We start from the raw sequence: 21641 nt of genomic DNA on the forward strand, positions 1-21641 counted from the left end.
CTACCAGAGTAAGCCACCCGCTTAAGTAGGTGCTCCCTTATAGCTTATAGTAGGTAGGTACCCAAGTTCAATGAAGAGGTAGCTACTTCTTAAGAGTCCCGGTAGCACGATCTGGCGATTCACTTCGGCTGTATGCTGGGTAAGGGGTATGCCCGGGCCGCAGCCTAGGCCTTCACTTCGCCTTCAAGTTGCGGACGATCTATCGAAGAAATGAAGTACATAACACGGGAATCTTCTAAGAGATTATATGTAAGAGATCATATACATCTCATAGGGACTGCCAGAGGTAAGCTGGTGGCGTTCATAGGCAGTCCTTATGCGGGTACCTGATAATTGTACCGAGTAGGTAGCAGGTTAGGTAGGGTATCTAGGGATGGTGAGGGTGAGGACAGTAAAAGGTGACCCGTCATCCCGAGACACTGGCATCAAGTAACATTCACTCGTCACAATCGACGCTTGCCAGGTTTCTTTTCCCAACCGTGGCTTTTACATCTCGTTGGCTCTTCGCCGCACTCCATCTCCAAAATGTCACCTTTTGTTCTCGACCTGTTCACAGTGCGTGCCTAGCTACCCAAGACAGCGCGCCCAGGACCCAAGCACAACCCAAGACACAGCCCAAGACACAGCCCAAGACCAAGCTACCTCTCTCCAACCATCGCCATCGTCATCGATCCTCGCTCGCCTCTTGCTCGCTGCCTTCCTTGGTCGTGTTGTATGCGACACGCAGCTCCACATGTTACCTAATACAGCATGATACCGAGTTAAGTCTGACCCTAATGTCGGGTGCCTTGGCGCGTCATTGGCACACGTCCACATGACAGCCGTATGATAGGATGCAAGTGCATTTCCTCGTGGGCTCTGCGCGGGGTTGTACCAGTCAAACAATACCTCTTGGGCCCGGGGGACATGCCACTTACATGGATCCTTGCAGTTTGCCATGCACGTCGTCGTGGGACGACACATCCCGAGAGGATCGAGGATACGATGAGAACAAACGACCGGGCGGATATGGAGTGGGTATACCCGACAGTATATCTTGAGCCTCCCACTATGCCCCTTGTTCTCCGGCCTTCCGCTCCTCCTCCCCTCCTTTTCTCTCCCCCCCTTTTCTTTTGCTTCAATCGTCCTTTGGCATACTCACTGCCTAGTCTGTGAATACTTGAATGGGGACAGAAGATCAACTTATCGTCGAGGAGTCGGCTGAGCCTCCTATATGTGGCCAAACGCTCTCTTCCGATGCTAGTTCTCCAACAACTAAACAAAGGCCCGATGACCTCGGCGGTCTTTGTGCGCCTCACACCTTATCTGTCGACCTGCTAGCGTGTCTTCTTGGGACTGATGCTAGCAATGGCCTCTCTCATTCCGAGGCCGCTCGTCGCCTGGACGAGCATGGCCCTAACAGGGTTGAGGCGGCTAAAGGGCTTTCCGTGTGGAAGATTCTCCTGAGGCAGGTTTCCAACAGTTTGACTGTTGTTTTGATCCTTGTCATGGCTATATCATTTGCCATCCATGACTACATTGAGGGCAGTGTCATTACTGCCGTTATTGTGCTCAATATCGTAGTTGGGTGAGTGCCTCATCAAGATTTCAGAATCCCTCTAATCATGGAACCGGCATTGACTGACCATTGTTGCGTTCTTCACCTCCAGACTCGTTCAAGATTATCGTGCCGAAAAGACCATTGAAGGTCTCCAGGCTCTTTCTGCTCCGAGCTGTAAGGTTGTCAGGTCCATGGTGGCCACAACTATCAAAGCCGAGCAGCTCGTCAGAGGCGATCTAGTCATGCTCAATGTAGGTGACATCGTCCCAGCCGATCTGCGCTTGGTCTCTGGACTTAACCTGTCGACCGATGAAGCACTCCTCACTGGTGAATCTGTACCCATCAGCAAACATTCAGATATCGTACTAGAAGATGTGGATATGCCGATTGGGGATCGCGTGAATATGCTCTACTCTGCAAGCACCATCACACGCGGTCGTGGCATGGGAATTGTCACGGCTACTGGTATGAACACGGAAGTTGGCCGGATCGCCGAGCTACTCCGAACAAACTCAAAGCCAAAGGGCGAAGATGTATCTTGGTTCACATCGTATTTGCAGCGCGTTAAGATGGGAACCCGGAGCATCCTTGGCCTCGATGGTACTCCCCTACAAGTAAAACTCAGCAAGTTTGCCTTGCTTCTCTTCGCACTTGCCATACTACTCGCCATTATTGTTTTCGCATCAAATCGCTTTGACATCGATGGAGATGTCCTGATCTATGGTATATGTGTCGGCGTTGCTGTCATTCCTGAGTCTCTGATTGCCGTTCTTACCATTAGCATGGCCGTAGGAACAAAGGCAATGGCTAGGGGCAACGTTATTGTGCGGAAACTATCGGTTCTAGAGGCCGTCGGAGGGATTACCAGTATTTGCTCTGACAAGACTGGTACTCTAACACAGGGCAAGATGATTACGAGAAAAGTCTGGCTTCGAGACGGCTCTGTTGCTTCAGTTGAAACCTGCACTCATCCTTTTGACCCTACAAGTGGAAATGTGGTCTGGAAAGATGACCAATCCCCTTCCTCTGATTCTCAGTCCTCAAAACCTGGGATGCCTTCGAGCGCTCAGTTATTCTTAGAGTGCATAACCCTCTGCAATAACGCGACTGTGTCTGATACCAAGGCGACCTCGGGCGATGACACAGCCGAAACATCTACGACCTCTACTACTGTTGTATCAGATTGGAGAGCCGTAGGTGAACCTACAGAGATTGCTCTTCAGGTATTTGCTATGAGATTCGATATGAGCAAGGCCACGATCTCACAAGCAAATGACTCGGCCCTCGTTGCCGAACATCCTTTCGATTCGTCCTGCAAGCGCATGACCGTGGTTTATTCTAGACCCTCTGGACACGTCGATGTGTATACTAAAGGCGCTCTTGAAGCAATTATGCCACTCCTAGATGCGCCCGAAGAAGTCAAGGCCCAGTTTACAGCTAAGGCAGAGTCTCTTGCTGCCGAAGGATTACGCGTGCTCTGTATTGCTCACAAGACAACACCAAATGACGAGTCTCTCAAAACTGACCGCGCAGTTGCGGAAAAGGGGCTGACACCACTCGGATTGGCTGGACTATATGATCCTCCCCGCCTAGAGACCGCTGGGGCTGTTCGAAAGTGTAAAATCGCCGGTATATCCGTTCATATGCTTACGGGAGATCATATCAAGACTGCCACCGCTATCGCTCACGAGGTTGGTATACTAGGTCCCGACCTTACCGCGGCTGAGGCCGTAAACGCAACTATGCCTGCGTCCGCATTCGATGCTCTCAGCGACGCGGAGATCGACGCGCTGGATAAACTTCCACTTGTTCTTGCTCGCTGTAGTCCGTCCACAAAAGTGCGTATGGTCGAGGCGATGCACCGTCGCAGGGCTTACTGTGTGATGACCGGAGACGGTGTCAACGATTCTCCTGCCCTCAAGAAGGCCGACGTTGGTATCGCCATGGGGCTCAACGGTAGCGATGTAGCCAAGGAGGCCGCAGATATGGTATTAACTGATGATAATTTCTCATCCATTGTCACGGCTGTTGAAGAAGGACGTAGGCTTTTTGACAACATCCAAAAGGTAAGATTGACTCATCCCAATACATGAATTTCTGCTGTACCTTTGAAGTCCGCATAGGCTAAACATATGTCAGTTCATACTCCACCTCCTTATTTCCAATATATCCCAAGTCCTACTACTCCTTATCGGCCTAGCCTTCAAGGACAGCGAAAGTCAATCCGTATTCCCGCTCTCGCCCATCGAAATTCTCTGGGCCAACCTAATCACGTCATCGTTTTTGGCCCTCGGTCTCGGACTTGAAGAGGCACAACCAGACATCATGATCCGACCACCCCACGATCTCCGCGTTGGCGTCTTCACAAAGGAGATCATCATTGACAAATTCGCCTACGGCATCTTCATGGGTGCCCTATGTATCTTCGCCTCGGCATTTGTATCATATGGGCCGTACCAATGGCCCGTGTCCCTCAGCCGCTCAGACGATTGCAACCAGCACTTCACGGAGGTGTGCGAGGCCGTGTATCGTGCGCGCGCGACGACTTTCGCAACACTCAGCTTCCTACTGCTGGTCACGGCCTGGGAGGTCAAGCACTTCACCCGCTCGCTCTTCAACATGTATCCGGAGGAATTCAGCGGGCCGTTCTCCGTCGTCCGCACGGTGCTGCGCAACCGCTTCCTATTCTGGGCCGTCGTCGCCGGCTTCGTCATCACCTTCCCGGTAATCTACATCCCCGTCGTCAACCGCCTCGTCTTCAAGCACACGGCCATCAGCTGGGAATGGGGCGTCGTCTTCGCCGCCGTCATCGCGTACATTGCTCTCGTCGAGGCGTGGAAGGCGGGCAAGAGACGCCTGTTGTACAAGAAACAACAATCCTTTCCTTCTTCTCCGTCGTCATCTACTCTGTGAATTCACAGAAAGAAACTGACAGACTGCAAATCAGTCCCTTCAAAATTTCGGTGTTAATTACATGTCACAGGTGAGATGACATCCTTTAAATACACCGGTCCACTCGTTAGATTATCTATGCAGGGTTTTGGCCAGGTCATATAACTATAACTCAGAATGAAACCACTCACGTTCCTTTATGTCCATCTATTTCCAGTTCCTTCACGACAAATACTACGAAAAAAAAAAAAGAAATTACATTGAGCTACATGTTATATACTAAGAAGTATAGTTACATCTAGCTCTCAACGAATTGATTTGGCTGGGAGATCTTCTGCCAAGTAACATATGCCTATCTCTCATCGTGATTGGAAAACGTAAAATAGTGATAGACGAAACTTATTACCAAACGTCGATATCGCCCTCTCTCCGTTGTTTTCGTGGGAACAGTGCCCGTATATATACTTATGTGATCAACACCCAAATAGTGAAAATGCGAGACAGGCAATCAAGGATATTCCAGGATATCAGTCTTTCACTTGGTCGAAAGATGGTGTCATTTTCGAAAATGCTAATCGTCAAATCCTCAACGCTTCATCTTTAGATTCAGTCAAGAACTTCACAATAAGCTAAATAATGGTCTGTAAGGTATCTTGAATGACTAAAGCGGCGAAGTTGATGTGTATATCAAGGGTAAAGCTCATTACCAGTTGTGGGTAGATATCTTCGTTTCTTCTACCAGTCTGGCTTACTCAGCCTATTTGCCCCTTTACGAACTTTTGTCCTCAAAGTTATCTCATATTGACCACGGTATTCTCAAAAAACTATCTTTTGAAAAGCTCCGTGTGCTAATTACATAAACCGGAAAAACATCAGATGACTCCGAGCATATTGGCCGCATTCGACCAGCCGACAGATGGATTAGTAAGACGCATTTTGATGATCTTATGCCCCATGCCCTCGTTGAGCATTTATTGCAGTTTGAATCCTTACTTAGAGTCGCTGCACATTGCTAATACAATCACGCGCGCCCTACTCATCTGGGAAACAAGTATCTCTTTCCTCCTTTTGATTTCGACTTTTACTGTGCGTTCTCTAAGCCGGCGTGATATAATTCCTGCACATCCACTGCCTTAGTCTCCGCAAGTATCTACTTTCTCTGCCATTCTTCTAGTTCTCTTGTAGGCTCAACACCGCACGTTTTAGCCTGATTAGATATCCAGCTCACTGCCCAGAGTTCCATTAGCAAAGATGATCTGGAGTCACACAGCGCCTCCAATTTTCGTGAATTTTGACCTCGTTGGCCCATACGTTGTGTGGAGAGCTACTTACTAATGCTCGAACTTAAGGGAACTTCCATGTCGTTCAGGCAGACTGTTACGGAGTCTCGAAAGCCAAGGTTGCAGCCTTCATGCGACATATGCGGCGCCCATTCTTTGCCGACATATGGAATCGTCTTGATCTTCTCAACTTTTTCCTTAAGCTGCACGATACTGCCAGTGAATTTCTCAGGCTCCGGAGTAGGAAAAAGTCCCGCTTGAGTCAGTGCTGGGATCGTTGAGCCTAGCATCATAATTTCACATCCTTGGCTATCTTTCCCTACTTTGCAGTATGTACTCTTCTGACCTTGTTTTCCATATGTGAGGTCGTGAATAGGCTTCTTGATCACGTCGAGTATCTTCTTAATGGTCGAAGCTCGAGTCGTAGTGATGATGTCTATTGCTTCTAGTTAGGACCTTCCAATATTATTCAAACAGGGTGAAATAAGCTTCTCACCGAGAAGATCGCAAGGTATCAGCATATCTTCTAATGGCATGCCCGAGATATTCACAATCTTGCCATCCGTGTTGATCTCGGTGGATACGATCAGCGCGTCCACCATGTCTCGGTACAACTTTAGATCCCCGAATGTCCAGGCAACACTAAATCATGTTCAAGGTTAGTAGATTGTATGAAGTGTGCCCTATAGAAGAGGCTGAAGTAGGGTGGTAGAGAGGTGGTGCGCACTATAGAGCTTTGTGACATTTCGAATAACAGTTATCATCAAAAGCGAATTCAGACAGTTTTGTGGTCCACTGTGCAGCCCAAGGGTAGAGAATATGGGTGCATCTAAACTGGCATGCACTTTTCCCGAGCTCGAATAGTTGATCAAGCGTAGGATTTTCAGGAACGTGGTTGAATTCGTAGTGAATTATGTGAAAAAGAAGCCCAATGGCTTCTGGGTCGCCGTCAAGCCTTATTGTTTGGACTTGACCTTTTTTGGAATCTCGATATGCGTCATCTACATATGTATCATCATGATATACCATGGTACGCCAAACCACAGAGGCACAAGCAAGCGCAGACGCACAGGCCAAATAGATGATGGGGTTAATGTCGGTCGTCTTGATAATGACTTGAAGGTCGGCGTTCTGATGAAATTTTGTCCCAGTGGCCTCCGCTTCATCCCTTGTTTCAGAGATGGTGGCCAGAGTACGAGGGATCGTTTGGCTAGTGAAGGGCACGGTAGCCGGTTCCTGCGGGACTGGCTCTTCTTCAGATGTCATTGTGAAGACACCTGGCGTTGGAAGTGAGAGACAAAAAACTAGATAGCAATCAGAAGATTCACAACCACAGAGTATTGTTGAAAGGCCAGAGAGTGCGTGGCTGGAGTTCAATAAGTTCGTTGAGGGAAAGTGCAGTGCTGATAGCAAAAGATACACAGGGATAATCAAACTGGGAAGCTCGCCCACAAACTAGATATGGGAATTGAATGGAGGTGATGTGTTTGCTAGCAGACATGCAGCCTAGAGATGTGATAAAATAGGAATTGCCAGAACACCTGTCGGGGTCCGGCCCGCCGGGTGAGAGAGAGGAAAAGACGATCATGTTCACTTACCCACAAGGATGTCGAGTTGGATGTATGGTGAATAGTGCAACAGAGGTGACTATCGCGCAGAGGGACTAGCTGGGGCTCGTACAGGACAGACAGATGAGTAGAGTTGTGTGGTATATGATGGGTTTGTGGAGTTAGCAACGATGTGAGGCAAGAACTTCAACAACCAATAACAAGTTATCGTGTAGGTAAACAACGGGGACGGAGACGAGATGGTGTCGGCGGTAGTGCTGTTGATGCAAAAGACTTGTTGACGGACGAACAGAAGCTTGGGATGAGAGAAAGAGAGAAATAGATGGGTGCGGTGCGAGAAGAGATGTGTAGAAGCTTATTGAGATTGCTGGATTGGAAAGAGCGGCACATGAAGTGAGGTAGGTACTGTAGGTAAGTACTCACTCTCTCGTACCTGCCCATAACCTAGGAACCTGGTGTTGAAAACTGTACTATCTTGAAATAGATACCAGGTTAATGTCTCTGTGTAGGTGGTTATTAGGCACACGGCATATTGAGAGTGATCGATATGTACTGAATATAAAAGGGATGGGCATCTGTAGGAACCTGCTCATCTACTACATATTAGTATGAGAGTAGTAACAATGTATGTAGGTAGATAGGTATGTTCATAACCTGGAAGGTATCCAGATTTGAAGGCAGGAATACTGGGCAGGCACAAGTCAATACCTTCAATGTTGGTACCTGCCTGGAGTACCTAGCCTCTTCACCATGACCCCAAGGGCAAGTACCTATGAATCATGTGGGTACATACACAGTCGCAGTTGCCAATAATTCAGCAGGCAGATGTCTATCAAGTGTACTCTTAGGTGGTAAGTACCTACCTACATCCATAATCTGTGACGGGATAAGGAGAAGCAGCTGTTGCCGGCACGAAGGAGGCCATACCATGCCCAGAGAATATATGAATAGGAGCTGGGCCATGGCCGTAACAAGACACTCCTCCTTTGATCTACAGTGCCCGCTAAAGGAGAGCTGATGATGATGTCTGATGGCCGATAGTGTAGATTGACATTTTAACCATGTGGTCCAAAGCTGGGCAAGTAGGAAACTATCATAACGTATCAGCACTTTGTATGAGCGTAAAGTGTCATGTATATGTAATCAGGCATCAATCTTCTCTACATTCGGACGACAAGTCTCCGCCTGAAGCAAGGGGGGGTTTGATGGGGAGAGAGGCTTGTACGAGTCTGTCAAAGAAGCACCCTTATATACATGATTTGCTGCCCAACTGACAGTTTGATAAGAGGCAACCTCTTTTGGATAAAATCAGCTGTGGAAGAGCAGGCTCCTATTCATACTGAATATCTGGATTATCAGGAACGCAGTATAACTCTAAAGATACTGATTCGCTTGTCTATACCCATGTTCCTTGATCTACTGAACATATTGTACAAGAAAAGACGCACAAAAAAAGTCGACATACTGTCTCGTCTTCGCATGCCCCAGGAAAGTAAGAGGCAGAAAATCCTTATAGCTTGTGAGGAAAACAATAGCTTCAGCCACGGCAGCTCGGTTCCTGCAAGCTGAAAACTTCTCGTCCGTGTGTCAGACAGACACTGTATCAATCCTACATATCGTCCGCCTCGCCTAGGAGCCGAGCAATCAGCACGTAGATGAATATCACGCCACCTGCAACGAGAAGTCGGTTCTGACTCAGCCACCCTGTACCCGCATCTCTCTGCTGGACGACTGTGTCGACTACTGACTGCGTTTGCCCGCCTCTGCCTGCTGCTCCCAAGGCTGGCCCGCATGATGTGCGAATATACTCCCCAGTCGTTGTGTCGATGTTCTTCTCCTTCATCCAGGCCCAGTTCTCCTTATCCAAACTTTCCCACTCCGATCGGAACTTGGCACCACCGTCACCGGCCTTGACATTGCCTTTTTGCGCTGGGTTCTTGGCATGTGAGCCGCCGCCTGTTGAGTTCCACCATCTCGACCGGTCGGCAAACATTTTGCGCTCACGTGGTGAAGCCGACACGGAGCCTGTCGTCATCTCCTCCGATGTCATGAATGACAGCAGGCCGATTAGGATGGTCGATACCTCCCACGCCGGGTTGAAGGATTTCGGATGGAAGTCGGAGATTGAAAGACAGAGCCTTGTGGAGGGCTGGAAACGACCGGACGGCGTGTGCATACGGATGGCTGGAGGCGCAAAGGGGTAGTTGGGCGGGAAGATCAGTGTCCCCCAGTATTGGCCCCCATGGTAAGGAGTGTCTTCAGGTCCCGTGATTATATAATGCCACCTGCGCTTCGTTAGGAATAGACCAAATCTTGGGGAGTTGGGTGTGGGACGTACTCAAGGATGTTAGACTCTGATGGGTGTGCTGAGATATATGGAGGCGGGTTTTCAGAGATGGACTTATACTCGCGCGCCAACTGGGAGAAACGTTAGTAAACGGATCTGTACCAAGAATACCGTTAACGCGTGGGGATAGTTTGATGAGGGCATACACGCTTGCTCGCTTGTTTGCTAGCCATTGGGATGGCTTCCCTTGGAGATATCTCAAGCGGAGGTGAGATCTGTCCTGACCCTTGATAGGGAGAGTAGCGACTGTATCGAGAGGGGTCGGAAGAGCGGGGTGACGGCTTGATTAATGATCGACGACGAGGGAGTTGACGGAGTGTCCTTCAAGGTTGTTGTGCTGATAGTAGCATGTAATCTGGATAAGGTTGCGAGCGGTGGAATAGTACAACTTACTTAGTAAGTTGGTTGGTTTGGTTCAAGATTCCTTGTGAACATGAATCATGCCCTTGTCTGAGTGGGCCTAAAGAGAGGCCTTGGCCTTGGGCCTTTCCTGACCATCCGAGCCACCCTGGCCATTACCTGGCTCTATTTTCGTCTTAGCGCTCTAGCAGTTACTTAAGTACTTAGGTACTATACTTAACAGGGCTGAGCCGTGGGGTATGTACCTAGGTCCTTGATTGACTTACTTAGTTGGGTTAGACAAAGTGCATTCATGTACCATGACGGGTAATGTAGGTATTCACTCACCAGCCACGGTGTTGGGAGCGTCATACTTGGAAGTACCTTCCACGCCTCATTCTATCTAACTTACTTAGCCACGAGGACCCCTGGCAGCCTTCGCTTTCCTAGTGAGAGTGGGACAAGAACTTGAAGTGGGCTGATTTGTTGACAAGGATTTATTGATCGGAGATCGTCGGCTGCTTTTATACCCTCCCTCAGCACATTAGATACATCACGGCTCACTCGCATCGGAACAAGTAGTCCCTCCACCATTTGCCATGGCCCGGGCTTCCTCTCACGGAGACGACGATGCAAGCTACACCCGTCCTTGCATCGTGTTGACAATACCAGCCGCTAACTCGACACATCTCTAGGTCTTCGAGGGGTTGTTCAAAAAAGAGGCAGGCTCCATAGAGCAACGAGCAGCGCCAGAAAGGACACACCTCCACGAAAATGAATCCGAACATCGGATAGCTCAACTGGTCAGCCTATTGTGACAGCGACTCACTCTATCAGCCTGCAATTACTGACCTTATAAGCTCTCCCACAATCAAACCCTACCCGTTACCCTTTCTTCCATCCAGATTCATGGCGCTAAAAACACGCGCAAGTCATTCCTCAATCCCCTCTTCCAGCCCCTGGTAGAGGATAGCCGCAATGTCAACTACACCTTGAGCGACCTTTTAAATGAGGTCGGAGGCGCAGTTTCGAAGCTGCAGAAATTTGGTATGATGAGAATAGCTACCTATTGCGATAGTGAAAAGATGTACTAACCTTCTCTCTCAAGATATTTTTCATCCTGATATCATTGTGCACCTCTCTCAACCGCCGCAGCTCGACCCCTCCACCTCGCCGACGGATCTAGATGTCTCCCTTCGAGTCCGGGAGAAGTCTCGGTTTATGTTGAAGACAGGCACAGACTTGGGCAATACAGAAGGTTCCGCTTATGGAACAATGCTCGTGAGAAACGTCTTCGGCGGTGCTGAGTTCTTGTCTGTGAATGCCTCTGCAGGCACGAGAACGCGATCAGCGTACAGTGCTGATTTCTCTACCCCAATAGATGGCAACCCCAATTTGAGACTTAGCTTGGACGGACTAGCCAGCAGTACCCTCAAGCCATGGGCAAGCCACGAGGAGCTTTTAAAGGGGGGTGGAATCAGGGTGAACTGGGCAAAGGAGAATGGCGATCGCCTCCAAGTTGGCTATTCCAATACATGGAGACAAATTACTGGCTTAGCCGCCACGGCGAGCCCTACGGTACGTGGAGACGCTGGGGATTCAGTCAAGAGTGCCATCACATGCCTCTTTCAACGGGAACGGAGGGATAACCCAATGCTCCCCCAAAGCGGTTACATGGTGAAAACTACAAGTGAGCTTGCGGGGTGGGGTTTCCTAAAGGGAGATGTTGGATTTTCAAAGAGTGAAATGGAGATCGCAAGTGCTGTGCCCATTCCAATACCGGGATTGAAACGGCCTTCTGGTGTTTCAATTGGTTGTGGACTCCGAGCTGGCTTGCTTTACCCACTGCCTCTGTCTTTCGGCTTTGGTGGGGCTTCTCCTAGCCGTCTTAACGATCGGTTCACTCTCGGTGGTCCTACCGACGTCCGTGGCTTCTCTTTAGGAGGCCTAGGCCCAAGAGATGGCGCAGATGCTCTTGGGGGAGACCTCTTCGCTGCCGGTAGTGTCAACATGCTTATTCCGTTGCCCAAGACCGGCCCTGAATCTCCCTTTCGACTTCAGCTCTTTGCAAATGGCGGCAGATCGGTCGCGATGAGAAACAAGACAAAGAGCAACGACACAGCATCTGGGCAGCGAATGACCGCTAGCACGGTTCTAAACCAAATGCTATCAGCTACAAAAGAGGTCGGCAATGGTTTGCCCAGCATTGCCGCAGGTGTAGGCCTAGTTTACGCACATCCAGTTGCAAGGCTCGAACTCAATTTCAGTCTGCCTCTTGTCACGCGACAAGGCGAAGAGAGTAGAAAAGGATTGCAAGTTGGTGTTGGCATCAACTTCTTATAACGCGACCCCTACATTTGAAACTACTTTGTGTAGTTTCCCCCCATAGTTGCGTATTAAAACATTGATACTCTGTATATAGATGGTTGTACCGTACGATAAATCATATATAGAACCGTGAAGATCTCCACCTTCAAGTATTCGAACAAGACTAAATGACCATTTCTAGAATCCAGAGTCAGTTTATAGAAGGTATTGTGTCGAGTACGGAAGCGTCTTGTAGCATTACGTAAGCACACACGACGCGCGACCTTGAAGCAAAAGAACAGCGGCAAGGTGATAAAGGGCGTATGTATACTCCATACTAGTCTAGACTGTCGAGTAGAGCAGTGAAACGATACTTGAGTAGACGTTATACGGTGCTCTACTAAGCTAGCTCGCAGGCCACTACTGATAAGTTACTTAACTGAGCCATTGTCACTTTGGCGGATTATGAATGGGTCATCCAAGTAGGTGAACGAAATGCTTCATGCAGAGTCTACGCGGCTGTCATCGTGGCTGGTCCCTCCACGTCTACCTAGGTATTATAGTCACACGTAATTACGTGTGTATTTACGCATGTGAATTCTTATATAATCTCGTGAACCCGAGTTCCTTAATCAGGAAACCTCAGAGATGCATGCTTGTGCGCTAGCAACTGCATACATAGTATGTCAGAGCAGCACGAGGATGGATAAAGCAAACTCTTTGAAGCTCCAGGGTTCATCCAAGTTGAGCAACGGGATACATATTAGGTAGGTATATAATGTAGGACGTTTATCACGATTCTTTCGATATTTCGTATCCAATGCCAACGAACCTAAAAATTGTCAAGTACCGTCTTGATATGCCATGTAGCTTGAAGTACGAGGGCCACCGTTCAATCACTGTGGTGGCATGCTAGCCCTGGTAACTCTACCTGTCCTCGATTCCCATGAAATATAGTTGTTAGGAATCCTACCCTGCTCCTGTCATGAAATGGCTCCAGAAAATACCTATTTACCGCTGTCCTTGTGCCACTCATATATTATGTGACTTATGAAAAAACTGTAGAGGCGGCTTCACAGAGTAAGCCAAGTAGAATCTGCTCAGTCTTCTGTCTACCCAAATGCATACCTAACCGCAAGCTGATCATCTATACTCTAAGATGAGGTGTTACGGCCTAATAAGCCTCCAGTAGAGGTGAGAGCGAAGTCTAACAAATACAATTTGCGACACTATGCCTACTCTAGAAAATGAAAAATGGTTGCGAATACTATTAGCAGAGCCGCCTCACATCCAGGCGCTCAAAAGGATATCAAAGCCGCCCGAGATTGTGCTCCAAAGACTGTCCATTTCACAAGCAAGGCACTCTAAAATACAGAATAGCTACATATTGATTTAAGCCAGAGGACCTAAAGCGGTGGCTTGTTGAAATGTATTGGATCAGTCACAGAAATAGCGGAAAAGCTTTCTAGTTGAAACCCGTGTTTGTTTGCGCTGTCTTGTACGTAATGGCACTAAAACTATGATTCTAGCTACCCACTTACTGTGATATCACACGTGTCGTGTATGTTAGAGCTACTGTTAAAGCTTGAGATGACGTATCTCGGTAGCCGCACGTCGAAACTGACCCATCTAACATAGGATTAATGAAGCTTTCTGTTTCGTATGAAGACTTTGAGTGTGGTTCGAGACTTGTACTCATCGTCATCCACACTAGCCTTGATCCGGCAGGAGAAGCCAAGGGAGCACCCTGTAGCCAGAACGTCTGGAGTTTACACCAGAAGTCTTATCCGACGCGAAGCTACGGATGTCTACGAGACCTTGATGACCATGATCACTATATACATAGTACCTACCTACCTAGGTACCTATCTCCGTGAGCCAATTGGTGACGTGTATGAAGGCACTAGCCCAGGCATTCCCCTTGCGCCGCCCCGCGGATGATACCGTCGGCCCGGGCTGTGGATCGAGCTAACGCCTAAATCCTGGCCGACGGCTAGACGGAGATAGTCGGGGTCTCAAAGACAGCTCCAGGCGTGGTAGCAGGAAATAAAATCAAAATCCGGTCCGGCCTATCGGGTTAAGGGAGCTGTTGCTTAATAAATCCGATTCCCAGACTGATATCACCATGCTATATAAAAGTAGCCTTATGGTGCAAAGGTGATGCTCGTTTATGTATCTAGCATTAATCTACTTGCAGAGTCTTGTAATCTTACCGTGTAACATCCAGTGAACATGCCTATTCTTCAAGATAAACAAGTTGGCCCAATTGGCTTGGGCCTAATGGGTTTCACCTGGCGCTCAAACCCGTGCTCTCTGGAGCAGGCTTTCGAGACGATGCGCGCGGCTCTCGCGAATGGATGTACGTATGACCCTTTCTTCGCGACTTATGATTGCTAGCCGGCCATACAGCATGCAAATTATACCTACTGATGTATCGCCAGGTAATTTCTGGAACGGCGGAGAGTTCTACGGGCCGCCTGGATATAACAGCTTAGGTGAGTGCAAGACAGGCATACGCTTCGTATCAATGTAAGAGAGCCGCTGACATTAAACTTCGAAGTGCTTCTGGAAAAATACTTTGAGAAGTACCCAGAGGATGCGGACAAAGTTGTCCTTTCTATCAAAGGTGGTGTGAATCCCGAGACCCACGTGGTAGATGGATCGCCTGAAAACACGCGCCGAAGCTTGGACAACACTCTTGCGCAGCTCAAGGGCAGGAAGAAGCTTGATTTCTTCGAATTTGGCCGGCGCGACCAGAACGTGCCGATGGAAGAGACCTTCAAGCTGATCCAAGAAGAATACATAAACACTGGCAAGCTTGGGGGCATATCGCTGTCGGAGGTGCGAGCGGAGACTATCCACGAGGCTGTGAAATATATCAAGGTCGCATTTGTGGAGGTCGAGGTTTCACTGTAAGTAAATCACACATCACTGTATATCATGGGAAGACGGGAACATCCGGATCTATTCATTATAGCTAACGTCCCATATGATAGGTTTTCCACTGATATTTTCGAGAATGGCGTCGCTGCTGCTTGTGCCCAATATGGGATTCCCATCGTTGGCTACTCACCGATTGGTAGAGGCATGTTGACAGGCCAGTTCAGGAAGCTCGAGGACATCAAAGATCCCATATTCCACTCGTACAAGCTCCCGCGCTTCCAGCCGGGCAACTTCGAGAAAAACCTGGCGCTCGTCCAGCGAGTCGAGGAGATTGCCAAGGGCAAGAACTGCACGCCCGCGCAGCTCGCGATCAACTGGACGAGAGCGGTGTCCAGGCGTCCGGGAATGCCCACGGTCGTGCCGATCCCCGGTGCGACTACGGTGGAGAGGGTGACCGAGAACAGCCAGGTCATCGATCTCACGGATGAAGAGCTGGCGCAGATCGATTCTGTCCTGGCTGGTTTCACACCAGCTGGGGGCCGCTACGGCGATAACATTCCTTCGAATACCTAGGTCAGGGGCTGGGTAGGCTCAAGGTATTACGCATACATTGCGACGAAGCATATGAGGTGTATCATATTAGATTCGTTTACAAGAAGAGTAGCGATAGACGCATGTACGTAGAAGCATCTGATAAAATCTGTTCTACCTGTGTTCTATACATCTTGTATACTAAATATGTGCTCCAATGAACAAAGTGACATCTATCCTCATTGCCTGACACTATAAGAGATCAGTGCTATTTACTACGACTAACTGTATCTGTTTCTGTGAAAGGTTTCCTGTGATCGTGAGACAGTCTAACTCTCAGGTATGATTGCAGATTCAAAATGCCAAAAAACCGGGGCTTCCACCAAATCATGCAACAACTGTTCACAGATCTGGATCATGGAGGGTGTGTTTTGGAAAAACCTTCTTTGAGATCCTGAGGTCTTAAAGGGCTTAGGTACATGTTGTCTAGAATCGGCGAAGTAGGTAGGAGGGGTTGTCTCACAAAGCTCGGCTGGCTGTTTGCGGGTGGTACCTGTGGATGAAATTGGTAAAAGGCAGCGGGGTTCGCCGGTGACGCAAGCGAGTGGTAGGTGGCAGCTGAATCAGCGGGGGTCAGCAGAACGCAAGGTCCAACTCTTATATACTATATCATAGGTACAGGAACATGCCCCTTTTAAATACAACTACCTACCTAGGTACCTACATGTAGGTATCTTCTAAAACTGGGAGCTTGTTCATATCCGCTCTTAGTCCAGATAGGTAGTTGAATTGCGCAAGAAACGCGGGGTTTGCCATTACCTACCTTAGCTGTGGTCTACTGTGGCTTGTCGCCGCAAATTCGAGCCAGACAGGTTCAACAGGGTCTCGGGACAGGGACTCGGGACAGGGAATAGCTGTCCTGTCATTGGCAGCTAGCTATATTACCTAAGCTAGCCACCTAATGGACAGCATTACGTAGCTTCAGCCACACCCGATAAACGCCCCCATCCCATGTACCGTAAGTACCTACCGTACCTAACCTGCAGCTCTCTAGGTATCGTGGAAGACCAAAGCAAACGCTACAGCCCGAATTACCTTGAACTCCATACTTACTTACATAGTACCTACCTCCTAGTAGGCTAGCGAGTAGGTAGTAGATGAGGTGTAGCTTCCTCAGCAGATGAGGTCACTCGCTAGGTAGGTATCTTTTTCCCCTTTCAGTGCGTTGTCTTCCCCCTGTCCCCACTAGGCAACATTGATTTGTGTTCTAGCTGACGCCGAACAACGATTGGCGAACGAGAAGTACAAGATTGCAGTGTTACAATAGGCATGTCTGGGATCCCATCCGACAGCTTACTTCGTAGCTAGCTAGCTGTGCGTGGTGTCGGTGGTTGTCCTGTTTGCTGTTTCCGGCTGAATCGGAGTGGTACCGTAGGTATCTGGTGTCATCTTGGTGTCGATTAAGTGGTATGAGTAGGTAGGTAGGTAAGTGGGGCCGTGTTCGAGCTGAATTGAGAAAGCTCCCTGGATTGTTGAAATTATTTTTTTTTGTTAAATTTTTTTTCTTACGCTCCCTACTAACCTAGTAACACTTACTAGTACATCGGCCGACTGTTTAAGTTAGGTAGCTTACCACTATAGTACCTACCTACCTATGTATGTATGTACCTGACTTGTCTTGCTTTAAACTACTATGTAGATAGATACAATAGGATACTTACAAATCTATTTTCGGACATTTCTCATCAGTAGGTAAGACTGTAAGACAGTACCTAGGTATGTAGGTAGGCAGTAGTAGTAGCAGGGGGATGGATAGGCTTGATACCTTGTCTGCTACCCCCCACTAGAATTACAGCCGTCGCCGTCGCCGCGTGCACCAGGTAAATTGATTTGATTAAGTCCAGTACCTACTTACCTACCGACAGCAGCTGTTTTCCGAGTTCCGACTTATTAGTAGCTGCCTGCTATCTGCTATGTATACCTACTTATCTAACTACATAGATCTACCTAGGCTGGCATGTGCAACTGCATCTTTGCTGCATCCGTAGCTCTGTGCCTGCACCTGTCCAAAACCCGCTTCCTTGCCTATTTCCTTTCGTAAGTACCTACCTATCTAAGTACCTATTCACATATTGCTGCCGAAGGAGGTTCCTTTGGCATCATACTCTCTATATAGGCACTTTTATAGAATGCAGCTGGTTTACAGGTACATCGCGGGAGGCGCACTTCCACTTACCGATACCCTTGGACTATGTGCATGTAAATGTAAGTACATGTGTAGTTTACCTACATGTGTATTATATGTGTGTAGATGGTTCGGTAGGTACCTACTTACTTACTTCGTAGGTATACCAGGTTGGAACTGATATTGAAGGCAACACCACCCCCTCCTCCCCCCCAAAAAATCACCTCCCCACTAGGTAGGTACCTAGCCCGCCCACTCCTCCACCAACTGCTGGCCGATCAATTTGAGCATCCATCCATCCCATCATCCATCCCATCCATTCAAAACATCCCCATCTCCGTCTCCGTTCATCTGCCTTCTCTCTCTTCCCCCCAGTCCGCCATCACCATCTAGTGCTGAACAGCCAGCAACGGTGTGACACGCTCCATCTGCTGCTGTTGCCGTTCCGCCACTCACTCAGTTATACATACACTGGTAGCTGTACCGTTTCTGCCTCTCTTATTTCGGTTCTCCATATCAATACTACTACTACCTACCTCAAGAGTATTCTCGCGGCTCTCACTCCTTCTATATACCTTGCCCTTCCCTTCTTGTATGCCGCAGAGCAGACAGTCCATTACTCGTTTAGCCACTTGATTGCCCTGCGAACGCAGCCGCACACCTTTCTCGCGCCTGATACTCTTGCGTGCATCCATTCCTTTTACCGGCATTGTTCGTCGACACTGAGGTAGGGTTGTGCACGCCATTGGCTGGGCATGCTGCACTTGTCACCCATGACACCATCGAGCTCGGGTTGAGTCGCCAGCTTCAGGTCTTGGTTCACGGTCTACAGTACGGTTGCGCTTTACGGTTGCAGTTGCGATCGCGCTTGCGGTCACCGCCAAAGCCGAGTGCCCAACCTCGTCTTCTGCGCCTTCGTCACCTTTGCCGCGCGCCGGATCTCGAATCGGACTCAACTATATATAGCTCATCCGCTTGACTTTCTCTTTTAGTTTGATTGTCTTTGCTTGGGCTCCGCCATCATCATCCTCTCAAGCCCCTTCGCGGCGATCGTCGGTAGCTCCATCCCGACCATTCTCGCGCTGGCCGTCTCGTCAACCCAGGCTCTGGTGACGAGGCACGCAAAAGTATACTGCAATCATGGCTCCATCTACTAAGGCGCAGCCTAAGCCTGCAAAATCTGCTTCCGGCCAGACAAAAAAGCAGCATCCTGCGCCAGTGTCTACTGCTGCTGCTGCTCCGGCTCACCGACAACATGTGGTTCCTGTTATCCCGCTAACCCTGATGAACAAACACCCCGATAGCGCTAGAAACACGGCTGCCAAGCCTTCTCCCAAACATGCGCCGATTGTCGCCACCTCCAACGGTTTTCCTGCTTCTTCTCTCGAAGCTGCTCTCATCTCCCGAGACCCGTTCCATTCGGCCAAGAACTCTGAGAATGAGATTAAACGCCAGGATGGAGGGGAGTCCACGCCGCCTGGCGTGTCCCCTCTCAAGGAAGAAGTCAGAAATGAGCAACAACCCCAATTGACCACTTCACGAGCAAACGGTGTCGACTACGCTACGATGGGATCTGCTCCCGGTGCTGATGATCATGTGGCTCAAGGTGAGCGATGTCCTGTTTCTATGTCTTTACTAGCTGCAAATCAACGCTCACACTCAACAGGTATAAATGGTGATCCTTCCTATGCTACCCAGCCTCCTTCGGCGACATCAACTACTAGACCCGAGCTTGCGCCCTCGTATCCTACTCCGCTCCCGCTGCAGCACCAACAACATATGGCTGACCAACCTCATCATCCTGCCATTTTCCATGCTCCTCACCCTCACCACATGCACCCTCACCAGCACAGGCACCAGATTAGTAATGGAGGCGGTATTATGTTCGGAGGTTTCGACTCTCATACACCTTCTCCTGTACCTCCTCCTGGAGGCTTCATGCCACCACCATCTTCTCATATCAACGGCGATAACCGTGCTCATCCACGCCCTAATGGTCATCACCATAGTCAGTCGAGTAGCAACGGCTTCCCTGCACCAATCAACACCCATTTCAGAGATATGATGCCTATGTCCACTATTGATGCATATGGAACAGCACCAACTCATACTCCACCTGTTCACATGGAGGCTTTCACGCCTGGTGCCGGTCGTTACGGTCCACCGACACCCCATAGCTTTCACGGTTCCCACACCTCTGGTGAGCCTAATGGGATGGATACCACCACGCTGCCTTATCCTCCAAATGGCACATTTGCTTCTCATCCGCGCCACGAGCATCCTGCTGCTCACCCGCATCCACCTGTCCCGTTTCCTCCGTTTATGCCTCCACATCTCCTTTCGAGACAATTCAGCGCGCCTGAGGATGATGTCATGGAAGGCATCCGCTACATTAGAAGCCAGTTTGATAATGGAGAGCTTGCTGATTGTGTTCTGGAACTTATATCTGCCAAGGGCCGTCATCATCCCGTTAAGATCAGTGGGCATAAACTTATCTTAGCGCGTAGCCCTGCTCTAAAACAGCATATCTTGAATGCTCGCGCACAAGACCCTGGTTCCCATACTATCACCATGGAGATCGACGACTCATATATGCGGTCGGATGCCTGGTGGACGGCCGTTCAGCGCTTGTATCAGCATCCTCTTGTTCCACTCCCTCCTATGTTAGGCCATGCAGATAATGGAGTGGATTTTGTTGGCAATAAGGTCGACCGGTTCGGATTTTGCTTGGGCTATGCTGCGGCCGGTTCCATTCTTTCAATGCAAGATGTGTTAGTTCGAGGTTTAGAAATTGCTGGCAACACTCTCACATGGGATACCGTCGAAATGGGCTTAGGCTTTGTGCTGGAAAATACTATTCAGCGACATGTCGATCATAGTCCTGAGCTCGAAGCCTTCTCACCGTCTACACTATTAGAATTCGGATACGGCCCCGAGACGAAGATTCTGCACTCTGCCATTCTGAACTTTTTAATCAACGAGTTCCCCGCCAACTTTGAATTAGACGCTCAAGTCATGGATGTCACGAAAATAGCGAGGATCCCAACCAGCGCCGGTGTCAACACCCCACCACGGACACGCGGCACTGATAAGATGGTGCCCACCATTGCCAGAGGCACAATGGCGCGTCAAAGCGCTAAGCAAACCCGTCTCTCTAGCATCAAGTTCGGCGATCTTCCTGCAGCGTATCCGGATGATGGAACCCCCCCTCATCGTGAACCTGCAGAATGTTCGTCGATCTTGTCGCGTATTCTGCTCAACTTACCTTATGATGACTTGTGTCAAGTCTTGACATCTGGAAGCCATGGTGTTTCAGGTTGGAATTCAGCTCAAGATAGGTACCATGCAGTATCTGATGTTGTGCTCGAAAGGGAAGCTAGGCGCCTTCGTGCCGTCGAAGCTGTCCGCTCGGAGGCTGTTCCCAATGCTCGTGAAATCCAATCCCGTCTATCTGCTCCACATCGTTATACTATCGCCGAACCGTGGGATGTTTTGAATTGGAAGGAGGAGGTTACTCGTGATGAAACACCGCGGATTGTACGAAGATGGATTCCTCAGTTTGATGTTGTACAACAGCCGACACAGCAGCGGGCACTGCCTTCCTACGATATCCCCGACTCGATGGTTTAGTGGCCGAACTGGGGAAGATGTGATGGGACTCATGACGAAATGACGAGGCGCCTATTTGCGGCGCTCTAAGCACAGATTTTCTACGATGCATTACACGATGGCTCTTGGGCATTGTCTTTTGGTATTGGTTTCAGTTGGC

At 49.1% G+C, this 21641-nt stretch overlaps 6 protein-coding genes across 6 annotated transcripts; 4 read left to right on the forward strand and 2 right to left on the reverse strand.

Annotated features, from left to right (window-relative positions):
* Positions 1 to 1063: 1063 nt before the first annotated feature.
* F5B22DRAFT_564665 (uncharacterized protein) lies at positions 1064 to 4619 on the forward strand. The gene is made up of 3 exons (XM_047973085.1): positions 1064 to 1567; positions 1650 to 3606; positions 3680 to 4619. The coding sequence occupies exons 1-3, from the start codon at positions 1164 to 1166 to the stop codon at positions 4451 to 4453; spliced, it is 3135 nt and encodes a 1044-aa protein (XP_047825025.1). The 5' UTR covers positions 1064 to 1163; the 3' UTR covers positions 4454 to 4619.
* Positions 4620 to 5582: 963 nt separating this feature from the next.
* Positions 5583 to 6978, reverse strand: F5B22DRAFT_640387 (uncharacterized protein; the record flags this gene model as incomplete). The annotated part of the gene is made up of 4 exons (XM_047977841.1): positions 5583 to 5659; positions 5765 to 6148; positions 6209 to 6354; positions 6440 to 6978. 4 exons carry the CDS (start codon positions 6976 to 6978, stop codon positions 5583 to 5585), a joined length of 1146 nt encoding a protein of 381 aa, XP_047825026.1.
* A 1403-nt stretch (positions 6979 to 8381) lies between these two features.
* On the reverse strand, positions 8382 to 10394 carry F5B22DRAFT_630555 (ubiquitin-conjugating enzyme). The gene is made up of 5 exons (XM_047976551.1): positions 10315 to 10394; positions 10233 to 10252; positions 9774 to 10152; positions 9619 to 9698; positions 8382 to 9565 (listed from the first exon to the last, which is right to left on the reverse strand). The coding sequence occupies exons 3-5, from the start codon at positions 9798 to 9800 to the stop codon at positions 8890 to 8892; spliced, it is 783 nt and encodes a 260-aa protein (XP_047825027.1). The 5' UTR covers positions 9801 to 10152; positions 10233 to 10252; positions 10315 to 10394; the 3' UTR covers positions 8382 to 8889.
* On the forward strand, positions 10395 to 12509 carry F5B22DRAFT_630557 (outer membrane protein, OMP85 family). The gene is made up of 4 exons (XM_047976552.1): positions 10395 to 10598; positions 10662 to 10769; positions 10827 to 11013; positions 11075 to 12509. Exons 1-4 carry the CDS (start codon positions 10566 to 10568, stop codon positions 12307 to 12309), a joined length of 1563 nt encoding a protein of 520 aa, XP_047825028.1. The 5' UTR covers positions 10395 to 10565; the 3' UTR covers positions 12310 to 12509.
* A 1791-nt stretch (positions 12510 to 14300) lies between these two features.
* F5B22DRAFT_630560 (voltage-gated shaker-like K+ channel, subunit) lies at positions 14301 to 16464 on the forward strand. The gene is made up of 4 exons (XM_047976553.1): positions 14301 to 14632; positions 14715 to 14768; positions 14834 to 15185; positions 15270 to 16464. The coding sequence occupies exons 1-4, from the start codon at positions 14506 to 14508 to the stop codon at positions 15727 to 15729; spliced, it is 993 nt and encodes a 330-aa protein (XP_047825029.1). The 5' UTR covers positions 14301 to 14505; the 3' UTR covers positions 15730 to 16464.
* Positions 16465 to 18815: 2351 nt separating this feature from the next.
* On the forward strand, positions 18816 to 21547 carry F5B22DRAFT_564917 (uncharacterized protein). The gene is made up of 2 exons (XM_047973086.1): positions 18816 to 19478; positions 19539 to 21547. The coding sequence occupies exons 1-2, from the start codon at positions 19013 to 19015 to the stop codon at positions 21500 to 21502; spliced, it is 2430 nt and encodes an 809-aa protein (XP_047825030.1). The 5' UTR covers positions 18816 to 19012; the 3' UTR covers positions 21503 to 21547.
* The last annotated feature ends 94 nt before the right edge of the window (positions 21548 to 21641 follow it).

Source organism: Xylaria bambusicola, assembly GCF_022495145.1.
Source record: "Xylaria bambusicola strain CBS 139988 unplaced genomic scaffold F5B22scaffold_89, whole genome shotgun sequence".
Taxonomy (NCBI): domain Eukaryota; kingdom Fungi; phylum Ascomycota; class Sordariomycetes; order Xylariales; family Xylariaceae; genus Xylaria; species Xylaria bambusicola.